Source organism: Ursus maritimus, unplaced genomic scaffold (genome assembly GCF_017311325.1).
Source record: "Ursus maritimus isolate PB19 unplaced genomic scaffold, ASM1731132v1 scaffold_31, whole genome shotgun sequence".
In the NCBI taxonomy this organism is placed as follows: domain Eukaryota; kingdom Metazoa; phylum Chordata; class Mammalia; order Carnivora; family Ursidae; genus Ursus; species Ursus maritimus.
Genome location: NW_024425675.1, coordinates 26584028 through 26601093, shown reverse-complemented (window position 1 = coordinate 26601093; position 17066 = coordinate 26584028). Strand labels below are relative to the sequence as shown.

Sequence of the window (17066 nt, the reverse complement as noted above, 5' to 3'; positions counted from 1 at the left end):
CTAATCAAAATAATGAACTGTACACAAAACCGGGAGAATTTATTTTATTTTATATACATCTATATATTGTTTTATATATTTATCGATCTTATATTTACTTTACATTTTCTCTCTGCCACTCTGCAACCTTCACCTGCCCTATCATTATGACTCACCTTGTCAACCTGTGAAATGCTTCCAAATATGCATCCCACGAAGATACTGAAAGCGCCCATGAGATAAAAATATTGGGGCTCCGTGGGAAGTCTAACACCAGTTCTGTTTTTTCCAACCTGGCTATAGTCTCTTTACAACACTGTGTATTTACCCCTCAAAGCCCCCAATGTTGTCCGCAATGGCTCCCACTGGACGCTACTTACAGACTGTTTTGTGTGGTGTGGTCAGAGGGTAAGAGTTTGCTTCGCACCAGCCCACGGGGAAGATGTCCATGGACTCCACGTCCACAATGAACTCCGGAGCAGGGGTCGGCAGACCTGCATCGGAAAAGCCAAAACAACAGGTACAGGTTTCACCACAGAGACCTGGAAGAAGGGGACAAAGTGCAAGCATCCCTGCGATGAGGACCACACACCCCCAGACCGTTCAGCTGAGCAGTCTGATGACAGGTGCCAGCACTGGAAATACCCAACAGCCAGAGTACGTGGGGTGCAAATAAAGTGGAGATCCAGAAAATCCAAGCTATTTCCTGCTGCACGTGGGCTGGGGGGGTTGTGGGGGTGGGCACGGAAACACTGGCGGAGGGAACACCTCTGCCCCTTTCCTAAAAGTACCCTTAAAATAAAGGAAATGGGCCGAGCCGGGGGGTGGGGGCCACAGCACGCGTGTGTAAGCCACTGAGACACACTGTGTCCAACACCAACTAACGAAAGTCAACATAACTGTGAAAAGAACGAGTCGGGCGTGGCAACGCGGATTTTGAGCGGGACACACAGACGACACAGTTCCCCTAGGGAACGTGCTCCCTCATCGGTTTGCCTGCGGTTACTTATCTCGAACTCCACTGGGGGCCCGCAGACTTTCGGCATGTCACACAAAAGCCATTTGCGCGGGAGTGTCTTTTCTAGCGGGACCTGCCTAACGATCACCCCGTTGGGCGATCCTACTACTGCCTTGTGATCAATCGACACCACGGCTCAGAGACTCTGAAAGAGAGAGGAAATCTGCGTGTCACGGGAGCAAAGGTTTCAAGGAGATCTGGCCATAGAGGATACGTCTGGAACCTAGCAAACTAGTGAAAAGAAGAAAATCTGACACTGAATCAACAGTTCTTTGAAAACCACACCACCACCACTGAAGGAAGACACCCGTGAACTAAGAATCGAAAGACAGGAACTCTATTAATAGGGACCCACTGGCTCTGACCACTTACTCCTGCTTTGTTCCCCTTTCTTCACAGAGAATCAAGATGAAAACAACGCAGTAGAACCCCTCACGCATCCGCGTCTCCACACTACAACCCATGAATTTGAAATCCTATCCCCCCCAAAAAAGTAACTTCACGAAGCTCAGTTCCAGCAGACACAAAATGGTCCCAACCACTGTAACTGGGACGCTCGTTGCATTGGCTCCTACCCCTGACTTCTCGTGGTCAAGTGGACACTGCGAAAATGGAGCACGCTGTTTGATACACGTGGGCTCCAATTTAGCACTAACCTAGCGTACCGGTGCATTTCAAGTGCCCTGAGCACGCTGACACACACATATTATCACCACCAGTAGTCACTTCCAACTTTTGATTTCTCCCCCCCAAAAACGAACAATATTATCAATCCTAACTTTCTTTTCCCTTCATTTGCCCATAATTTGAAGGATGTATGAACTAAAGGAATGCAAGCAGGTTTATGGGGATTATTTCTCAACACAGTCGAGTGAATGGAAATCATTTCTGTCTCCAATTACGACTCAACCAGTACGTAACCTACTTGCCAAAGAGACCACCAAATAAACAAGACGACGTCTAAAACAAGGCAAGAAGTAAAGAAACTCTCCAGGTGGCTTCCAATGTGCTAATGATTGCTCCTGTCCCAGAGGGCACATGGCTCTCCAGAGGGTCCTCGAGCTGTTACCTCATCTTCAAACTCACAAAAGTAGCATGTGTTTCTTAGTTACTCAACAAGTTTGCTAACGGCTGAATTCATCTACGACATACATTTGTATCTCCAGACTTACATTTAGGTACAAATAAGATTTTCAAGGTCAAAGTAGTACTTGGAAAAGAAGCACAAGGTGAACTTGATAGCCTGTTCCTTCCTGAATCATGACCTTCATCTTCCAATATTCTGCTGCTTCAAATATCACTTGATATTAATGCTTTAATACATACACTTCCACAACAACATATACAGTAATATATTTATATGGTCGTCTTTACCATACTTTAAAATTCTTTGATCATGCTCTCCGTTCAAAACAAATATTTATTAGCTGCAATGTGTCAGCGACTATGTCCTCAAGAAAGATAACCCTGCCTTCCTCGCACTTTCAAATCTAAGCCATTAAGGCATCTATTAAATAGGAACAGATGGAAAAGCCGGTTATCTACCTCCCAGGAACATTTTCCTGACCGTGAAACTTTTCCAATCCTATTCTGAATGATGGGTACCAATTCCTTATGTCCCTTTGTCAACCTTATGTATCCAGATACATCTGGCTGGACTTGGAATAATCTTTTCAAAAAATAACCCATTATTTTAATCCATTAGAAATGCATGCGATTCTGCTTGCTTATTCTAGGATTTCCAAAACTACCTATGCAAAGCTTAGGGGACTACTGCAACAGTCTTACCATTTTAGTGGACACCCTCTGTGAACAACACAAGGTCATACTCAACCTCAGACTTCATTTCAGCTACATCTGTCAATATGGATTCTACTCATTCATCCTCATCCAGAACCTTCATCTCAAAAACCACTGGGAAACCTCAATCTCCACCTATGGGGAAGTACTTAAACAAATAATGGTACACTGTAGGATGGGATATTCTGCCACTATTAGAAAGAATGAGAAACCTCTTTGTATACTTACATATAAAGATATATATGTATATGTTGAGTCAAAGAAAGGCAGAGTACAGAACACTGCATATATATATATAGTATGTTACCATCTGTTTAAAAAGGGGGAAATAACATATATTTATATGTGCATAAAACAAATATGGAAGAAAGCGTAAAATTCTAATACAGTGGGTATCTGCTGGGAAAGGAGCTGGGACACTGAGGGATGGGGGCAGGGGTAGGACAGAGACTCTGACCACAGATACTTTCATGTATTTTTGGCCCTTGTGAACGAATCAACTAATTTACAATCGCAACCTCACTATCACCACGATAACCACATAACACAAAACACTCCGAGAAGAAAGGAGTCTCATGCATGGACCGTACTGCCACAGAGGCCAGATTAATGACCTTAACAGGAAATAAAACCAAACTATAATGAATCATTCTGCTGCTAAGAGGACAAAGATGTTCCTTCCATACTCACAAAGCATATAAATCTTTAAGAGTCACTTTGGAACTTAAAATAGTTCTGCAATTGCCATATCCTGAGACTGTGTCATCCCCTCACTGGATACCGTTCCCTCCCACAAAGTTCCACCTGCCCTCCGAAAGGCAGAGGCTTTGGGAAGAGAGTCAGAAGGAACCCCACACCTCCCTTAAAAGGAGGGAAGGAAGAAAGGCAAGAGGTATTTAAGGAAGCAAGTTAGCCTTGCTCAGTACCCTCATTAACAGTCAAAGGCCACAGCAAATTGTGATGGGCTCAAGCGTGCAATGGAAAGATAAGGCGCGAGAGAAGAGAAAGTGACCCAGTGATCCAGGGACAAGCAAGACTGGGTGCTGGAAACCCCGGGGGCCATCTGTCCGGCTCCTTCCATCTGCAGAGACCTAGCTACAAAACTAGTCTGCCATGTCCCTTCATCAGCTGTGGAGCCAAATTCCTAAGGAATAAAGAAAAGGGCAAAACCGTGGGCAGCAAGATCAAGATGTGACAGGAAACAGGCAGTTGGAAGGAAAACAGCAGAAATGGGATCAAACGTGTGTGCGGAGAGACAGACACTCACAGGCCTGCAACCACTCGGAAGCGCTGACATCGGGCACAACACTTCCCAAATGTTTAATCCTCACAACGACCCTAAGGGATAGGGACCAGAGACAGCCCCATCTTATAGATGAGTAAGCTGAGGCACAGAAAAAGATCAAAGAGCAGCAAGTGGCTGATCCAGGATTTGACCCTAAATAATCTAACTCGAGAGGCACTGCAGATGGCATTTTTCTTTCTCTTATTTGTGTTTCTGTTTTGGGTTTGTATTGGCTCGGTCTGATTAGCATCTGTCCCTTTCCTACTCGGGCCCCACATCTCTCCTGCAGAATTCCCGGGATGAGGCAGCCACTGCCGCCTCCCACAGAAGGGGAAGGAGCCCGATCTGCTCTCTGTGGGCAGATGACAACAGGAGGGTGGTCGGGCCTGAGTCACATCCATCACAACGACAGCTCGAAAGCCCAAACTCTGTGGGATCCTGCAGCAAAGCCTCTGGAGAGGCGATCCCCCAGCACCCCCGCCCCCAGTCAAAAGCCTCCCCTCCCCCCAATCACGTTGCCTAAGACAGACGGCGCCAGTTCTTGCGGGCCACCAAGGACCTAATCGAGCACCAGCTTTGGGCACCAAACAGATTTGAGAGGATTAAAAGCCCGTGCCCACAGACAGCTCCCACTCTCCGACCACCCTCTTCAATGTTCAGGAAACATTGCTCTCAGCCCCTGATCTGCTGAGGCAGCTTCTCCCAAAATTGTCTCATGCAGGCCATACCTCCTTTTAAAGACTTTAAAACCACCCACACTGGCTTGAAATATAATTACTTTCCCATTTGCATTTTCCCTTGTTCGATTTTTGCAAGTCTCTGTGAAATGCTTATTAACCACCTGACTTTTCCACAAATTACAGGAAGGCTTAAGGGGCAGTTTTCCGCACCTGGTGTCCTAGCCGTAAGAGGTCGCCTCAACACAAGTTCCTTTAAACCATGCCACACCTCGCCCATTAGATCACAGAGTCTTTTACAAACCCTAGCGCACAGAAGAATCGTCTGGGAAGGGTGACGTTAGAATGCAGACTCCCAGATCCTGCTTGGGACTCAGATGCACTAGGTCCGAGGAAGGTGCATTTTAATAGGACTCACGCAGATGATGCTGTGGAGGGTAGTTTACTGGACTGAACCAAGCATAGGAAAAAAAAAGGCCAAAGAGATTTTGAATGTTAGCTTACATGTATAAAATATTTCATTGGCTTAAAATTCAGTTGGCAAGGTAGTTGTTTTTTTTAAATTTCGATTCAATGAGCCAACATACAGTACATCATTAGTTTCAGAGGTTCATCTGTTCCATATAACACCCAGTGCTCATCACATCACCTGCCCTCCTTAATGCCCATCACCCAGTTACCCCATCCCCCCAACCCCTCCCCTCCAGCAACCATCAGTTTGTTCCTTAGAGTTAAGAGTCTCTCATGGTTTTTCTCCCTCTCTGATTTCTTCCCATTCAGTTTTCCCTCCCTTCCCCTAGGATCCTCTGAGCTGTTTCCTATATTCCACATATGAGTGAAACCATACAATAATTGTCTTTCTCCGATTGACTTATTTCACTTAGCATAATCCCCTCCAGTTCCATCCATGTCGATGCAAACGGTGGGTACTCGTCCTTTCTGATGGCTGAGTAATAGTCCATTGTATATATAGACCACATCTTCTTTATCCATTCGTCTGTTGAAGAGCATCTCAGTTCCTTCCACAGTTTGGCTATTGTGGACATTGCTGCCATGAACACTGGGATGCATGTGCCCTGGATTTTCACTACATCTGTGAATAAATACCCAGTAGTGCAATTGCTGAGTCAGAGGGTAACTCTATTTTTAACTTCTTGAGGAACCTCCATATTGTCTTCCGGAGTGGCTACAACAGCTTGCATTCCCACCAACAGTGTAGGAGGGTTCCCCTTTCTCTGCATCCTTGCCAACATCTGTTGTTTCCTGACTTGTTAATTTTAGCCATTCTGACTGATGTGAGGTGGTATCTCATTGTGGTTTTGTATGTATTTCCCTGATGACAAGTGATTTGGAGCATTTTTTCATGTGTCTGTTGGCCATTTGGATGTCTTCTTTGGAGAAATGTCTGTTGATCTCTTTTGACCATTTCCTGATTGGATTCTTTGCTTTTTGGGTGTTGAGTTTGATAAGTTCTTTGTATACTTTGGATACTAGCCTTTATCTGATAAGACATTTGCAAATATCTCCTCCCATTCTGTCAGTTGCCTTTTAGTTTTGTCCACTGTTTCCTTTGCTGTGCAGAAGCTTTTTATCTTGATGAAGTCCCAATAGTTCATTTTTGCCTTTGTTTCCCTGGTCTTTGGAGACGTGTCTTGCAAGAAGTTGCTGTGGCCGAGGTTGAAGAGGTTGCTGCCTGTGTTCTCCTCTAGGATTTTGATGGATTCCTGTCTCACATTTAGGTCTTTCACCTATTTTAAGTTTATCTTTGTGTATGGTGTAAGGAAACGGTCCAGTTTCGTTCTTCTGCATGTGGCTGTCCAATTTTCCCAGCACCATTTATTAAAGAAACTGTCCTTTTTCCATTGGATACTCTTTCCTGCTTTGTCAAAGATTAACCACAATGTTGCAAGTCCATTTCTGGGTTCTTTATTCTGTTCCACTGATTTTTGTGTCTTGTTTTTGTGCCAGTACCATTCTGTCTTGATAATTACAGCTTTGTAATAGAGCTTGAAGTCTGACATTGTGATACCACCAGTTTTGGTTTTCTTTTTCAACATTCCCCTGGCTATTTGGGGTCTTTCCTGGTTCCATACAAATTTTAGGATTATTTGTTTCGCTTTGTGAAAAACGTCAATGGTATTTTGATAGGGATTGCACCAACTATGTAGAACGCTCTGTGCAGCATAGACATTTTAACAATATTTATTCTTCCAATCCATGAGCATGGAATAGTTTTCCATTTCTTTGTGTCTTCCTCAATTTCTGTCATAAGTGTTCCATAGTTTTCAGAGTACAGATCCTTATCTCTTTGGTTAGATTTATTCAGAAGTAGCTTATGGTTTTGGTGCAGTTGTAAATGGGATCGATTCCTTAATTTCTTTCTTCTGTCGCATTGTTCGTGTATGGAAATGCAACTGATTTCTGTGCATTGATTTTATATCCTGACACATTGCTGAATTCCTGTATGAGTTCTGGCAGTTTTGGGGTGAAGTCTTTTGGGTTTTTCACATAAAGTTTCATGTCATCTGCGGAGTAAGAGTTTGACTTCTTTTTGCTATTTGGATGCCTTTTATTTCTTTCTGTCGTCCGATTGCTGAAGCTAGGATTCTAGTACTATGCTGAACAACAGTGGTGAAAGTGGGTCCTCACCTTAGGGGTAAATCTCTGTTTTTCCCCATTGAGAGATATTCGCTGTGGGCTTTTCGTATATGGCTTTTATGATATTGAGGTGTGTTCCCTCTATTCCTACACTGTGGAGAGTTTTAATCAAGAAAGGATGCTATCCTTTGTCCAATACTTTTTCTGAATCAACTGAGAGGATCATATGGTTCTTGTCCTTTGTTTTATTAATGACGTATCATGTTGACTGATTTGCGAATGTTCTACCACGCCCAGGAATAAATCCCACTTGGTCTTGGTGAATAACCATTTTAATATACTGTTGGATCCTACTGGCTAGTATCTTGGTGAGAATTTTTGCATCCATGTTCACCAGGGATATTGGTCTGTAATTCTCCTTTTTGGTCTGGTTTTGGGACTCAAAGTAATGCTGGTTTCACAGAAAGAGTCTGGAAGTTTTCCTTCCATTTCTGTTTTTTGAAACAGCTTCAGAAAAATAGGTACTATTTATTCTTTAAATATTTGGTAAAATTCCCCTGGGTAGCCATTCAGCCCTGGACTCTGTTTTGTTGGTAGATTTTTGATTACTGATTCAATTGGGCTGAAGCTGGTTATGGGTCTATTGGTTTGGGTCTGTTCAGGTTCCCTATTTCTTCCTGTTTCAGTTTTGGTAGTTTATACGTTTCTAGGAATGCATCCATTTCTTCTAGATTACTTAATTTGTTGGCATATAGTTGCTCATAACATGTTCTTAAATTTTTTTGTATTTCCTTGGTGTTGGTCATGACCTCTCCTCTTTCATTCATGATTTTATTAATTTGGGTCTTTTCTCTTTTCTTTTTGATAAGTCTGGCTAGGGGTTTATCCATCTTATTAATTCTTTCAAAGAACCAGCTAGCAGTTCTTAAGGGACTGCTATATCTTAAATCACTTTCCTGTTCAGAAACACAAGATTTTATTTATTCCTCTCAACTATTCAGCAAGCATTTAAGTGACCAAAGTGCACATAAACTCTTGTCCAAATATTGTGCGATGTGATAGGCAAAGATAGAGGAGCACAGCCCTGTAAAACGGCTCACAACGCCAAAGACGGTATCAGGATGTTTACAGACACAGTGAGTGCTCTGTTCTGATGGAGCGCAGGCTCTGTGCAGGGAGGTAAAGCTGACGTGAGAAGGGGCTGCCTCTCTGTGTGCTCATCAGCCACGTCCTCTTCCTGAGCACTTACTATCACGTGCCCTTTACAGATGTTAATTCCCATCCTATAAGGCAGGATCCATGATTGTATATATATTTTATAGAGCTGTACAAATAGGAAAAAAGGTTTTAAACTCTAAGTACTCAAGATCACACATCTAGGAAGCAGACGTATTGTCAGGAGGGGGCTGCCGAATCCACGTGGTGGAATAGGAGTCTTGACTCCAGGAGACATACGGATGGACTGAGAATGAGAAGGAAGACAACGGCTGCGATTTTACAAAGCAAACTCTTCAGGCTCCCATGAAGGTGGCGGAGCACCAGGGAACAACTGTAGGAGGAGGGGATGAAGACCTGAGCCAGAGTGGGGCCGTGAGACTCGAAGACTGAGCCAGGCAGGGGCAGTGGGCGCTGAAGGGACGCCCAGTCATGGCGGTAGGCCATGAGTGGCCATGTGCTGGCTTGGACAGTCTCCTGGTTTCTCGCGTGGGTCAGAGGGGAAACTTGAGCAGAGCAAACATCAGGTTAACAACAGTGACGTCTAGGTGGGGGACGCTGGCGTCCACATGGGGATGCATTGCTCGTAGCTAAAACTGGGAGCTGTGGGCGGGTCTGCTGTGAGCGCTGGAGTTGTCGGCACAGCACTGCTCCCGAAGCCACAGAGACACGAGATTGCACAGGCAAAGAAAAGCACGTGGAAGAGCTCTGACCTCTACATGTGAGGGAGGCTGAACAAAGTAAAGCCAAGAATGCTCACTGAAGCAAGAGTCCGTGGGGAGGAGAAACCTGCCTGGCCCAGTATTCTGGAAAAGATGGAGGAAAGGCTTTGAAAGAGGGGACGATGTAGGTCAAATGCTGCAAGGAGGAGAAGAGATGGGGACAACCTACTGATGGGGAATTATCAGTGACTGTGGGGAAACTTATGTGGAAAAAGCATCATAAGTAAAAAACAAAAACAACCAACCAAAGCCAGAGATGGAGAATATATATCAACCTTCGTAGCAAGAGGAACACAAAACAGGAGTGTGAGGAGGACGGAAGGCAGGAGTGTAATCACGAGTTGCAGGGGTGCAGTCGTCTGAGCAAATGCACCATCTCCCCACGGATGCACGGATGCTCGCCCAAATGTGAGTAGAGTGAACACGGTGTGTCTTGCATCGTCACTTTGTTTAAAAGTAATAAATGCTTTACCAGCTACCTCCATGAAAAGAATACACCTCCATCATGTCATTATGTGATCTAAGATCTTGTATATTCTATTTGCCACAAAACCAGGTTTTCTTTTATGACGAGGCAGAGAAAGGGAATGCTGGTTATGGCTGATAGGCTCTTGGCGCCAATTCCCACCTTCCTCTCTGCCAACAGGGACGAAGATCTGAAAAACAAAACTCCTGCACGATAGATCCCAGGGACAAAGCAGGCTCCACCGGTGGTTTTCTACCCATGGGAGGACAGCATGAGGCAGGGGTGATCTTCCTCAGTTATTGCCGCCAGCAAGCAAGTCCCTGAAGGGTGTAGCAGCTGGACTCGATACTTCCATTTCTGTTCTTAAGCTCCAAGGGTCGCTAGAGACGCTGCAGTGGTGCCACTGTATCCTCACACTTTGTAGTTGAAGCCCATGGCAGGCCAGTGGTTTAAGCTTCCTGCCCTTGAGAGGCCAACGTGCCCTTGAAATGAAGAGCCTTCTCAACGATCATAGAGGCATCTTGTTTCCTGGCACAATCCCGTCCTGCTCAAAACACTTACTGTGCTTCTTGGCCGACCCTGGAGCAGACAGACTCTCCCTCTACTTTCTAAGTTCTCTGAAACCTAAAATCTCATTTCCCCTGGATAATATATGAAATGTACAGCCTGGCATTGAGCTACTTATCAGAGTAGATTGCATTTTACGGCCCCCACACCCCAAGAAAATCCAAGTTCTGAGCCTCGACAGGCCTAAGGAGCTCACTTCTCACTCGAGCAGAGCATCTAGAACGGTGCTGTCCAAAACAGAGGCATCTAGCCTCACGTGACTAGTGAACGCCAGGCTGCAGACTGCACAACTGAGGAACTGAAATTATAATTTAATTGGATTTAAAACAAAGGAGACAGCCATGGCTCAAAGCCACACAGTAGACAACACAGAACTCACATCTATTAATATATCCTGAGAATGTCTCCCGCAGGGGTTCCAATCTAGGGTCCATGAATTCCAAGGAGGTCCATCCAAGAATTGTTTTGAGACGGTCCATGGATGGTCTGAAGCTGCATCAAAAACTGTATATGTGTGTAACTGCATCTTCCTGAATGTCCACAGCATTCGTCAGAGTCTCAAAGGGGCCTGTCTCATCACAAACGCAAAAATCTGTTGTGGAACTGGGACCATTCTAGGAATTTCAACATACTCTCAGTTCTAGTAAGATCATTTGGTCCAAAACAGATTGAATTTTCCAGGAATCTGGTACAGGAACTACCTAAGCCTTCCACTAAATACATCTTCATGCCCCCCTGGTTTGGGCCCTCATCCCTATGCCTCATAGAATCAATTTTGCTATGTGGGGCTCAAGCGAGAAACCTCATTAACCTTACTTAGCATGTTATCTCATTCATTCATTGATTTGCTCACATGCTCATTCATTCACTCATCAGATCTCTACAAAGCGAGAGGACAAGGAAGGCAAGAAGCAAGGCAGTCCAGCCTCTGGGCCCTATGCAGACGGGGAGCGGACAGACTAGGAGCCTTGGAGAGGCAAAGGATGGTTGGGCTGGAATGGAGGAGGGGCGGCTGATCCCAAGTTTCCCTAAGAAGCGGTTAGACCACTAATCCCCTTGCTGATTGTGCACAGCCAGGTGATGCCTCCCCCCGGCAGGCAGCTGGGGGTTTACTCTCTAGAAAACACAAAGCAGAGAGACTTAGAGTCAGAAGCATGGCAACAGGGAAACCACAAGAGCAGCAAATAGGCTCATGTGGAAAGTCCATGCACCCAATGTGAAGGGTCTACACCTTCCCGTTTCCACTCCTAACAACCCGGATGCCCTGGCTCAGGACTCTGGCCTAACACTTGGAGCAAGTGGAGGACAGGAAAACAACAGAGGCAGGCCATCCTTGCCACAGCCAAGAAGCCAAGAGAAAATCAGATAAATCAGGAAACGTCCCTGGACCATTCCGAAATACGTGCATTTCTCAAGAGGGGAGAAGGAGAGCTCACACCCGTCCTTGAACTGTCTCTGCCTTTTGTGTTTAAATACCTCTGCTGAAATTCTACACGAGGCTCAGGCTTCGAGGGTCTGCAGGCTGTTCTTGACAGCTCTCATCAGCGGAAATCTGGGAGCACTGACACGCAGCCCTGAATGTTCTGTGCTTGTCGATGTGAGATGTGAAGCTCACAGTGATAGGATGGGATTCCTAAACTCTAGGAAGCTTCTGCCCAAAGCTGTACATGGCACAGACTCACAGACTGACACTGACATACGATGTTTCTCCAGGACTCAGTGCAGAAAGTTTTTATTTTCTCTAGATTTCATTTCGGAGGGCAGCAAAAAATAAAGATCAGGAGACGTTGGTAATAACCTAATTTGGATATGACTGAAGCTCCCTGTTCTTAACATTTTGATACTTCTTGGGGTGCCTGGGTGGTGCAGTCAGTTAAGCAGCCGACTGTTGGTTTCGGTTCAGGCCCCGATCCCAGGATCGTGAGATCGAGCCCCACAACGGCTCTCCGCTCGGCAGGGTATCTGCTTGAGATTCTCCCTCTACCTCTGCCCCTCCTGCTCATTGTCTTTCTCTCTCTCTCTCAAATTTATTTAATAAATAAATAAATCTTAAAAAAAAAATAAAAAGATTTTGATACTTCTCCGCAGACCTGAGGATTCTGGGTCGTTTTTGTTTTTTGGTCCTCTGTGTGTTTATTTTTATTACAAACGGAACTGAAAGCAGTGGGTTAAGAACTCCTATAGGGCATCATTCCCTCCCTACACTCTAATCACAAGAGCACCAGCTGAGAGTCCCCTGCCCGTTTTCACGTGTAACAGACTCCCAATGGCAAAACCGGGTTTTGGTGTCCCCTTCCATAGCTCTCTTCAAAAATTTCTGTAGTGGCATCACCTAGAAGAGTTAAATAACTTTGCAGAAATGAAGCCTCCTGGTCACATAAAAGGCATAAATGGCATAAAAGGAATTTCTGCCTCAGCCAAAAGACTAAAAGTAATATATTCATGAATATGGAGCTTATCCCATCTCTTCTGAACAGGAGGAAAACATTAATAACGGGGATAAGAGAAGCCAAGGAAGGCAAAGATCTAAGCCCTCTTAGGAAGGGAGCAGAAGTACCATGAGGACGGGTGGAAGGGAGCGGGGGCGCCGTGAGGACAGGTGGAAGGGAATGGAGGCTCGGCGGAAGACCCACACCCTATCCCCGGAGACAATGATCTGGAAGGCACGTAAAGTGACGTGGCATGTGGGGATGCACGGCTGTCATGCTGGAGGCATTACCACTGAGAGCAACTCCTACTACACGGATAATGCCTGTAATTGTAGCTATAACCACCTCGAGCAGAGTATTAACACAGGAGAGAAAACACAAAAACCCCATCATCATAAATTGCTTGCTAACCATCAGCGATCTGTGAGAGCTTGCATTTCTTTTCAAATATACATCTGAAATAATACCACCTCAATCTCATATATTTCATTCATTGCCCACTCTTCGATATTAGCTCTTTCATAGATACTTAAAGAACTGACTTCAAGAGAAGTCAACTAGATTAAAAATGATCATTTTAATTACCTCAAAGTGGTCAATTGGCCATGTGTTAAAAATACTTCAGATCAATTTAATGCATAAAAATAACTAATAAATTGTTATGAAGTACTTTCTGCATTTACAGTGTCAAGTTTACAAATGGGTCTATAACCAGAATCACCAACATCATAAAAATGATTTAACAGCCACAAAGTGACCATGGCCAATCTCTAGCATTTATTCCCAGGACTGAGGACAGAAAACACTATATACATAAAACTGTGAAACAATGAGAAATTAGTGCCACTAAGCTCATTGTGACTTTAAAAGTAATATTCAGGAAGGTCCCAAACAGAACAAAACCCACAAACCCCAAAATTCAAGCAAGAACAAAGAGACAAAATGGGACTTTACTTTTTTGATCAAACACATGACTTTGACCATGGATTCCAGGTAGATAATATGCTACAAAATGTTAATTTTTTTTTAAAGTGTGTAAGGTCTGGAAAAAAATGGACAATCTATTTTCTGATCTGCTCCCTAATGCTGATTTCACTGCTACAGGGTAAGAAAGCACTCTGGAGAATTAAGAGTTAATGTGAGCTACCTTACATTTCTTTGCTATAAAAACAGAAATTTATATCCAAAGAAAACCAGAAAAATTTATATCCAAGGAGCGAAGGCCGTCAAAAATGTTAAATATACGCTAAATATTGCTGCTCTTCATTCTTTTTAAGAATTGGGAAGCTGTGGGGTCTGATGAATTAACCAACGAAGGTGTCAAGCACAAGGAAACTGACCCGAGGCCTGTCTTCACGGCTTAGCTAGCTTCGTTTTTCCATCTATAAAAATCAGGACTCTTTTGCTGTTGTCTGTGTTAGGTAATTAACAGCTGTAAAGCACTCTGGAAGTATAAGCTGCTTAAATAAATAACAACTGCCGAAGAACTTTAACGGTAATGTGCTAAATCATGATGAAACATGGGCTTTGAACTCTACCATTTTTGTTTTCAAATTAATAATGCCAAGCAAGACCCTGATCTCACGGTATGGCTTAGCACAGCATTAGGCAGCAGGTTTAATGTAGGGATTTGAAATCACAGGAGGACTCTTATTTTTTCCAAGTGCACCTGACTCACCTTCACATGTAGTAGTGAAAATAAGGTCATGTTCTATTCCCGTGGCTGCAGAAATATCACCATCATGCCTATGTCTACTTTTTTGGCTAATTCCCGCTAGAGGCCATTTTACTTGAAAATTCCCCAAACAATTAACTTTTTGAGAATTTCCTTTTATTTCACGTTGATTGTGAAATCCTAAACCCCAGTAACATTTTAAGCTATTTTTCTAGGACTTAATGACACAGATAATGTTCACCTACAATCACTATTCTCCACCCTTCCCACTCACTTGGACTACAACATTTATGAGGCCGAGATCATCAGCCTCAGAATTTCCGAAGCTTCTTAGACTTGCTTACTAATGAGACAGGATGACGAGATTAGCACCACTTCTATGACCTTGCAAACTTTCCATTCCAATGGCAGTAGGAGCAAGCATGCCATGATGGCTAACATACAGGCCAAGAGAGCTAACTTTATTATTCGTAACTAGTCTTGTTTTTTCATGTATATTTAAAATAATTAATGAATGTCATGAAAATAAAAAACAAACAAACCCCCAAAATTTAGATCATGGAAAAAATGGGAAAATCCTACAGATCAGACTTATCTTAATTCCTTCTCACTGAAAATATATTAAAAATACAGTGTTCCATCGCAATCGAAAATCTGATCATGGTTCCACTTATAAAGTATAATGTTCTCTGAATTATCTGCACAATCATTAAAAAAAAAGTAGCTATAAAGAACAGTTTAAACACCAGTAAACAAACAAATCTTGTGTATTATATATTTGGGGAGACAATCACCTCCAGTGACTATTTCAAGGTAAAATTAAACATCTATGGAAAAATCCAAAGTAAAGGGTATTAGTCACATTAAAATGCAAATATATAATTGTATCCTCATAATAACCAAGACCTCAAATACCAGTTTTAGTGACTCATATTAATTTAATTGTGACATTAGCTTTTATAATCATAGATGTAAAAAGACTACCATGTTCCAAACATAATTATCACACCAGTATCTCATTTCATGAAATTATTAGTTAAGATGAGAGCCTCTGAACAAATTTCTATCTGATTAGTTTCACTTATTCAAGAACACTGAATAATTTAAGATCTGTTTAAATGGAAGGAAAGCGGCAGGGGGTACTTCGGAGAAGTACCATGTGCACCCTGCCACTTCCTGATGGACCCTAAGCTCTCCAGGACGGCTGGAAGCCAGCGTACCTTCCAGGTGAAGCCACATCAGCCTCCCCTTCACACTGACAACAGATGCCACGCAGAGCTCGCCTGGATTCCTGGGGTTGACGGCTTCAAGCTTCATGTTCTTTGTGAAACCCCGACTGAATGATGTCTGAAAGAGAGAGAGAACGGACACTGAGCCAGCGAAGACCGCAGCAGAGGCAGCAAGAGAGCGGCCCGCTGGCGAAGCGGGGAGGCGCACCACGGCCTGCGCATGTGCACCACGGCCCGCGCATGTGCATACGGGGACGCACGCGCAAGCATGCGCACGCGCACACAGAGCCCATCCATCTGACAAACCGGCTTTCCCGCCATTCGTTTATAGAACCATGACCTCATTTGCATCCCAGAATTAGAGGTCTGCTGGCACACAGCAGGTGCCTCCTAATATCTGTTGAAGGAGAGGGTGGCTACGTTCTCTTCCCAGTCGCATATGCGTCCTTACTTCTATGCAGTCACTGCGGTGCACATCATTTCTTCTTCCTTCCCTGTATTCCTCACTCGCATCACGCCTGGGCGTATGCGTGGCTGTGAGGAGACGGCCTGAGTCTCCATCTGGCATCATTTCCTTCAGCCTGAAGAACATTCTTTAGCACTGTGTATAGTGCAGGTCTGCTGGTGGCAAATTCCCATAGTTTTATCTGAAATTGTCTTTATTTTACGTTTGTGGCTTTTGGCTTTTATTTAATTTCTAAATTCACTTTTTAAAAATTTACACATAGGAACATTCACTCTTTTTGGTGCCCTGTTCCCTAAAGCTTGGCTGTTAGATAAACGCATATAGTCATGAGGCCAAAACCTCAATGAGCACACAGAGCAGTCCCTTCATCTCCAAAACGCCGTTGCACTGGCCCTTTGGTGATCAATCCCTCCCAGACAGTGCAGTCTTGCTTCTTCCACTGAAGCAAAATGCATTTGGGATTCATCCATGCTACTGCACAAACAGGTAGTTCGTTGTTTTACTGCTAAGTAGTTTCTGTAGATGTGCCACAATCCATCCATTTACCAGCTGGACATTCAAGCTGTTTCCAATTTCTGGTGATTGTGAATAAAGCCTCTATAAGCATTTAACCCCAAGTTTTTGTGTGAACAGAGTATGTTAGTCTGCTTGGAATCCAATAACAAAATACCAAACACTGGGTGGCTTTAACAATAAAAATTTGTCTTGCAGTTCCAGAGGCCAGAAGCCTGAGACCAAGGTGTCAGTAGGACTGGTTTCTTCTGAGGATGCTCTCCTTGGCTAGGGGACAGCCGCCTTCTCTCTCTGTCTCCAAACGGTCTTTCCTCCATGTACACAGTCTGTGTCGTAATTACCACTTCTCCTCTGGACACCAGTCATACTGGATTAAGTCTCCCCCATATGGCCTCACGTTACCTTAACTATCTCTTTGAAAACTCTA

At 43.9% G+C, this 17066-nt stretch overlaps 1 protein-coding gene across 1 annotated transcript in view; it reads right to left on the bottom strand.

The window, feature by feature from the left end:
• SFMBT2 (Scm like with four mbt domains 2) overlaps positions 1-17066 on the bottom strand; it is a 219042-nt gene that overhangs the window by 38943 nt on the left and 163033 nt on the right. Inside the window, exons 11-12 of the mRNA XM_008705414.2 lie at positions 15652-15778; positions 360-473 (exon numbers count right to left, since the gene is read on the bottom strand). Of these exons, the coding sequence (XP_008703636.1) occupies positions 360-473; positions 15652-15778 (241 nt within the window). The remainder of the gene's footprint in view (positions 1-359; positions 474-15651; positions 15779-17066) is intronic.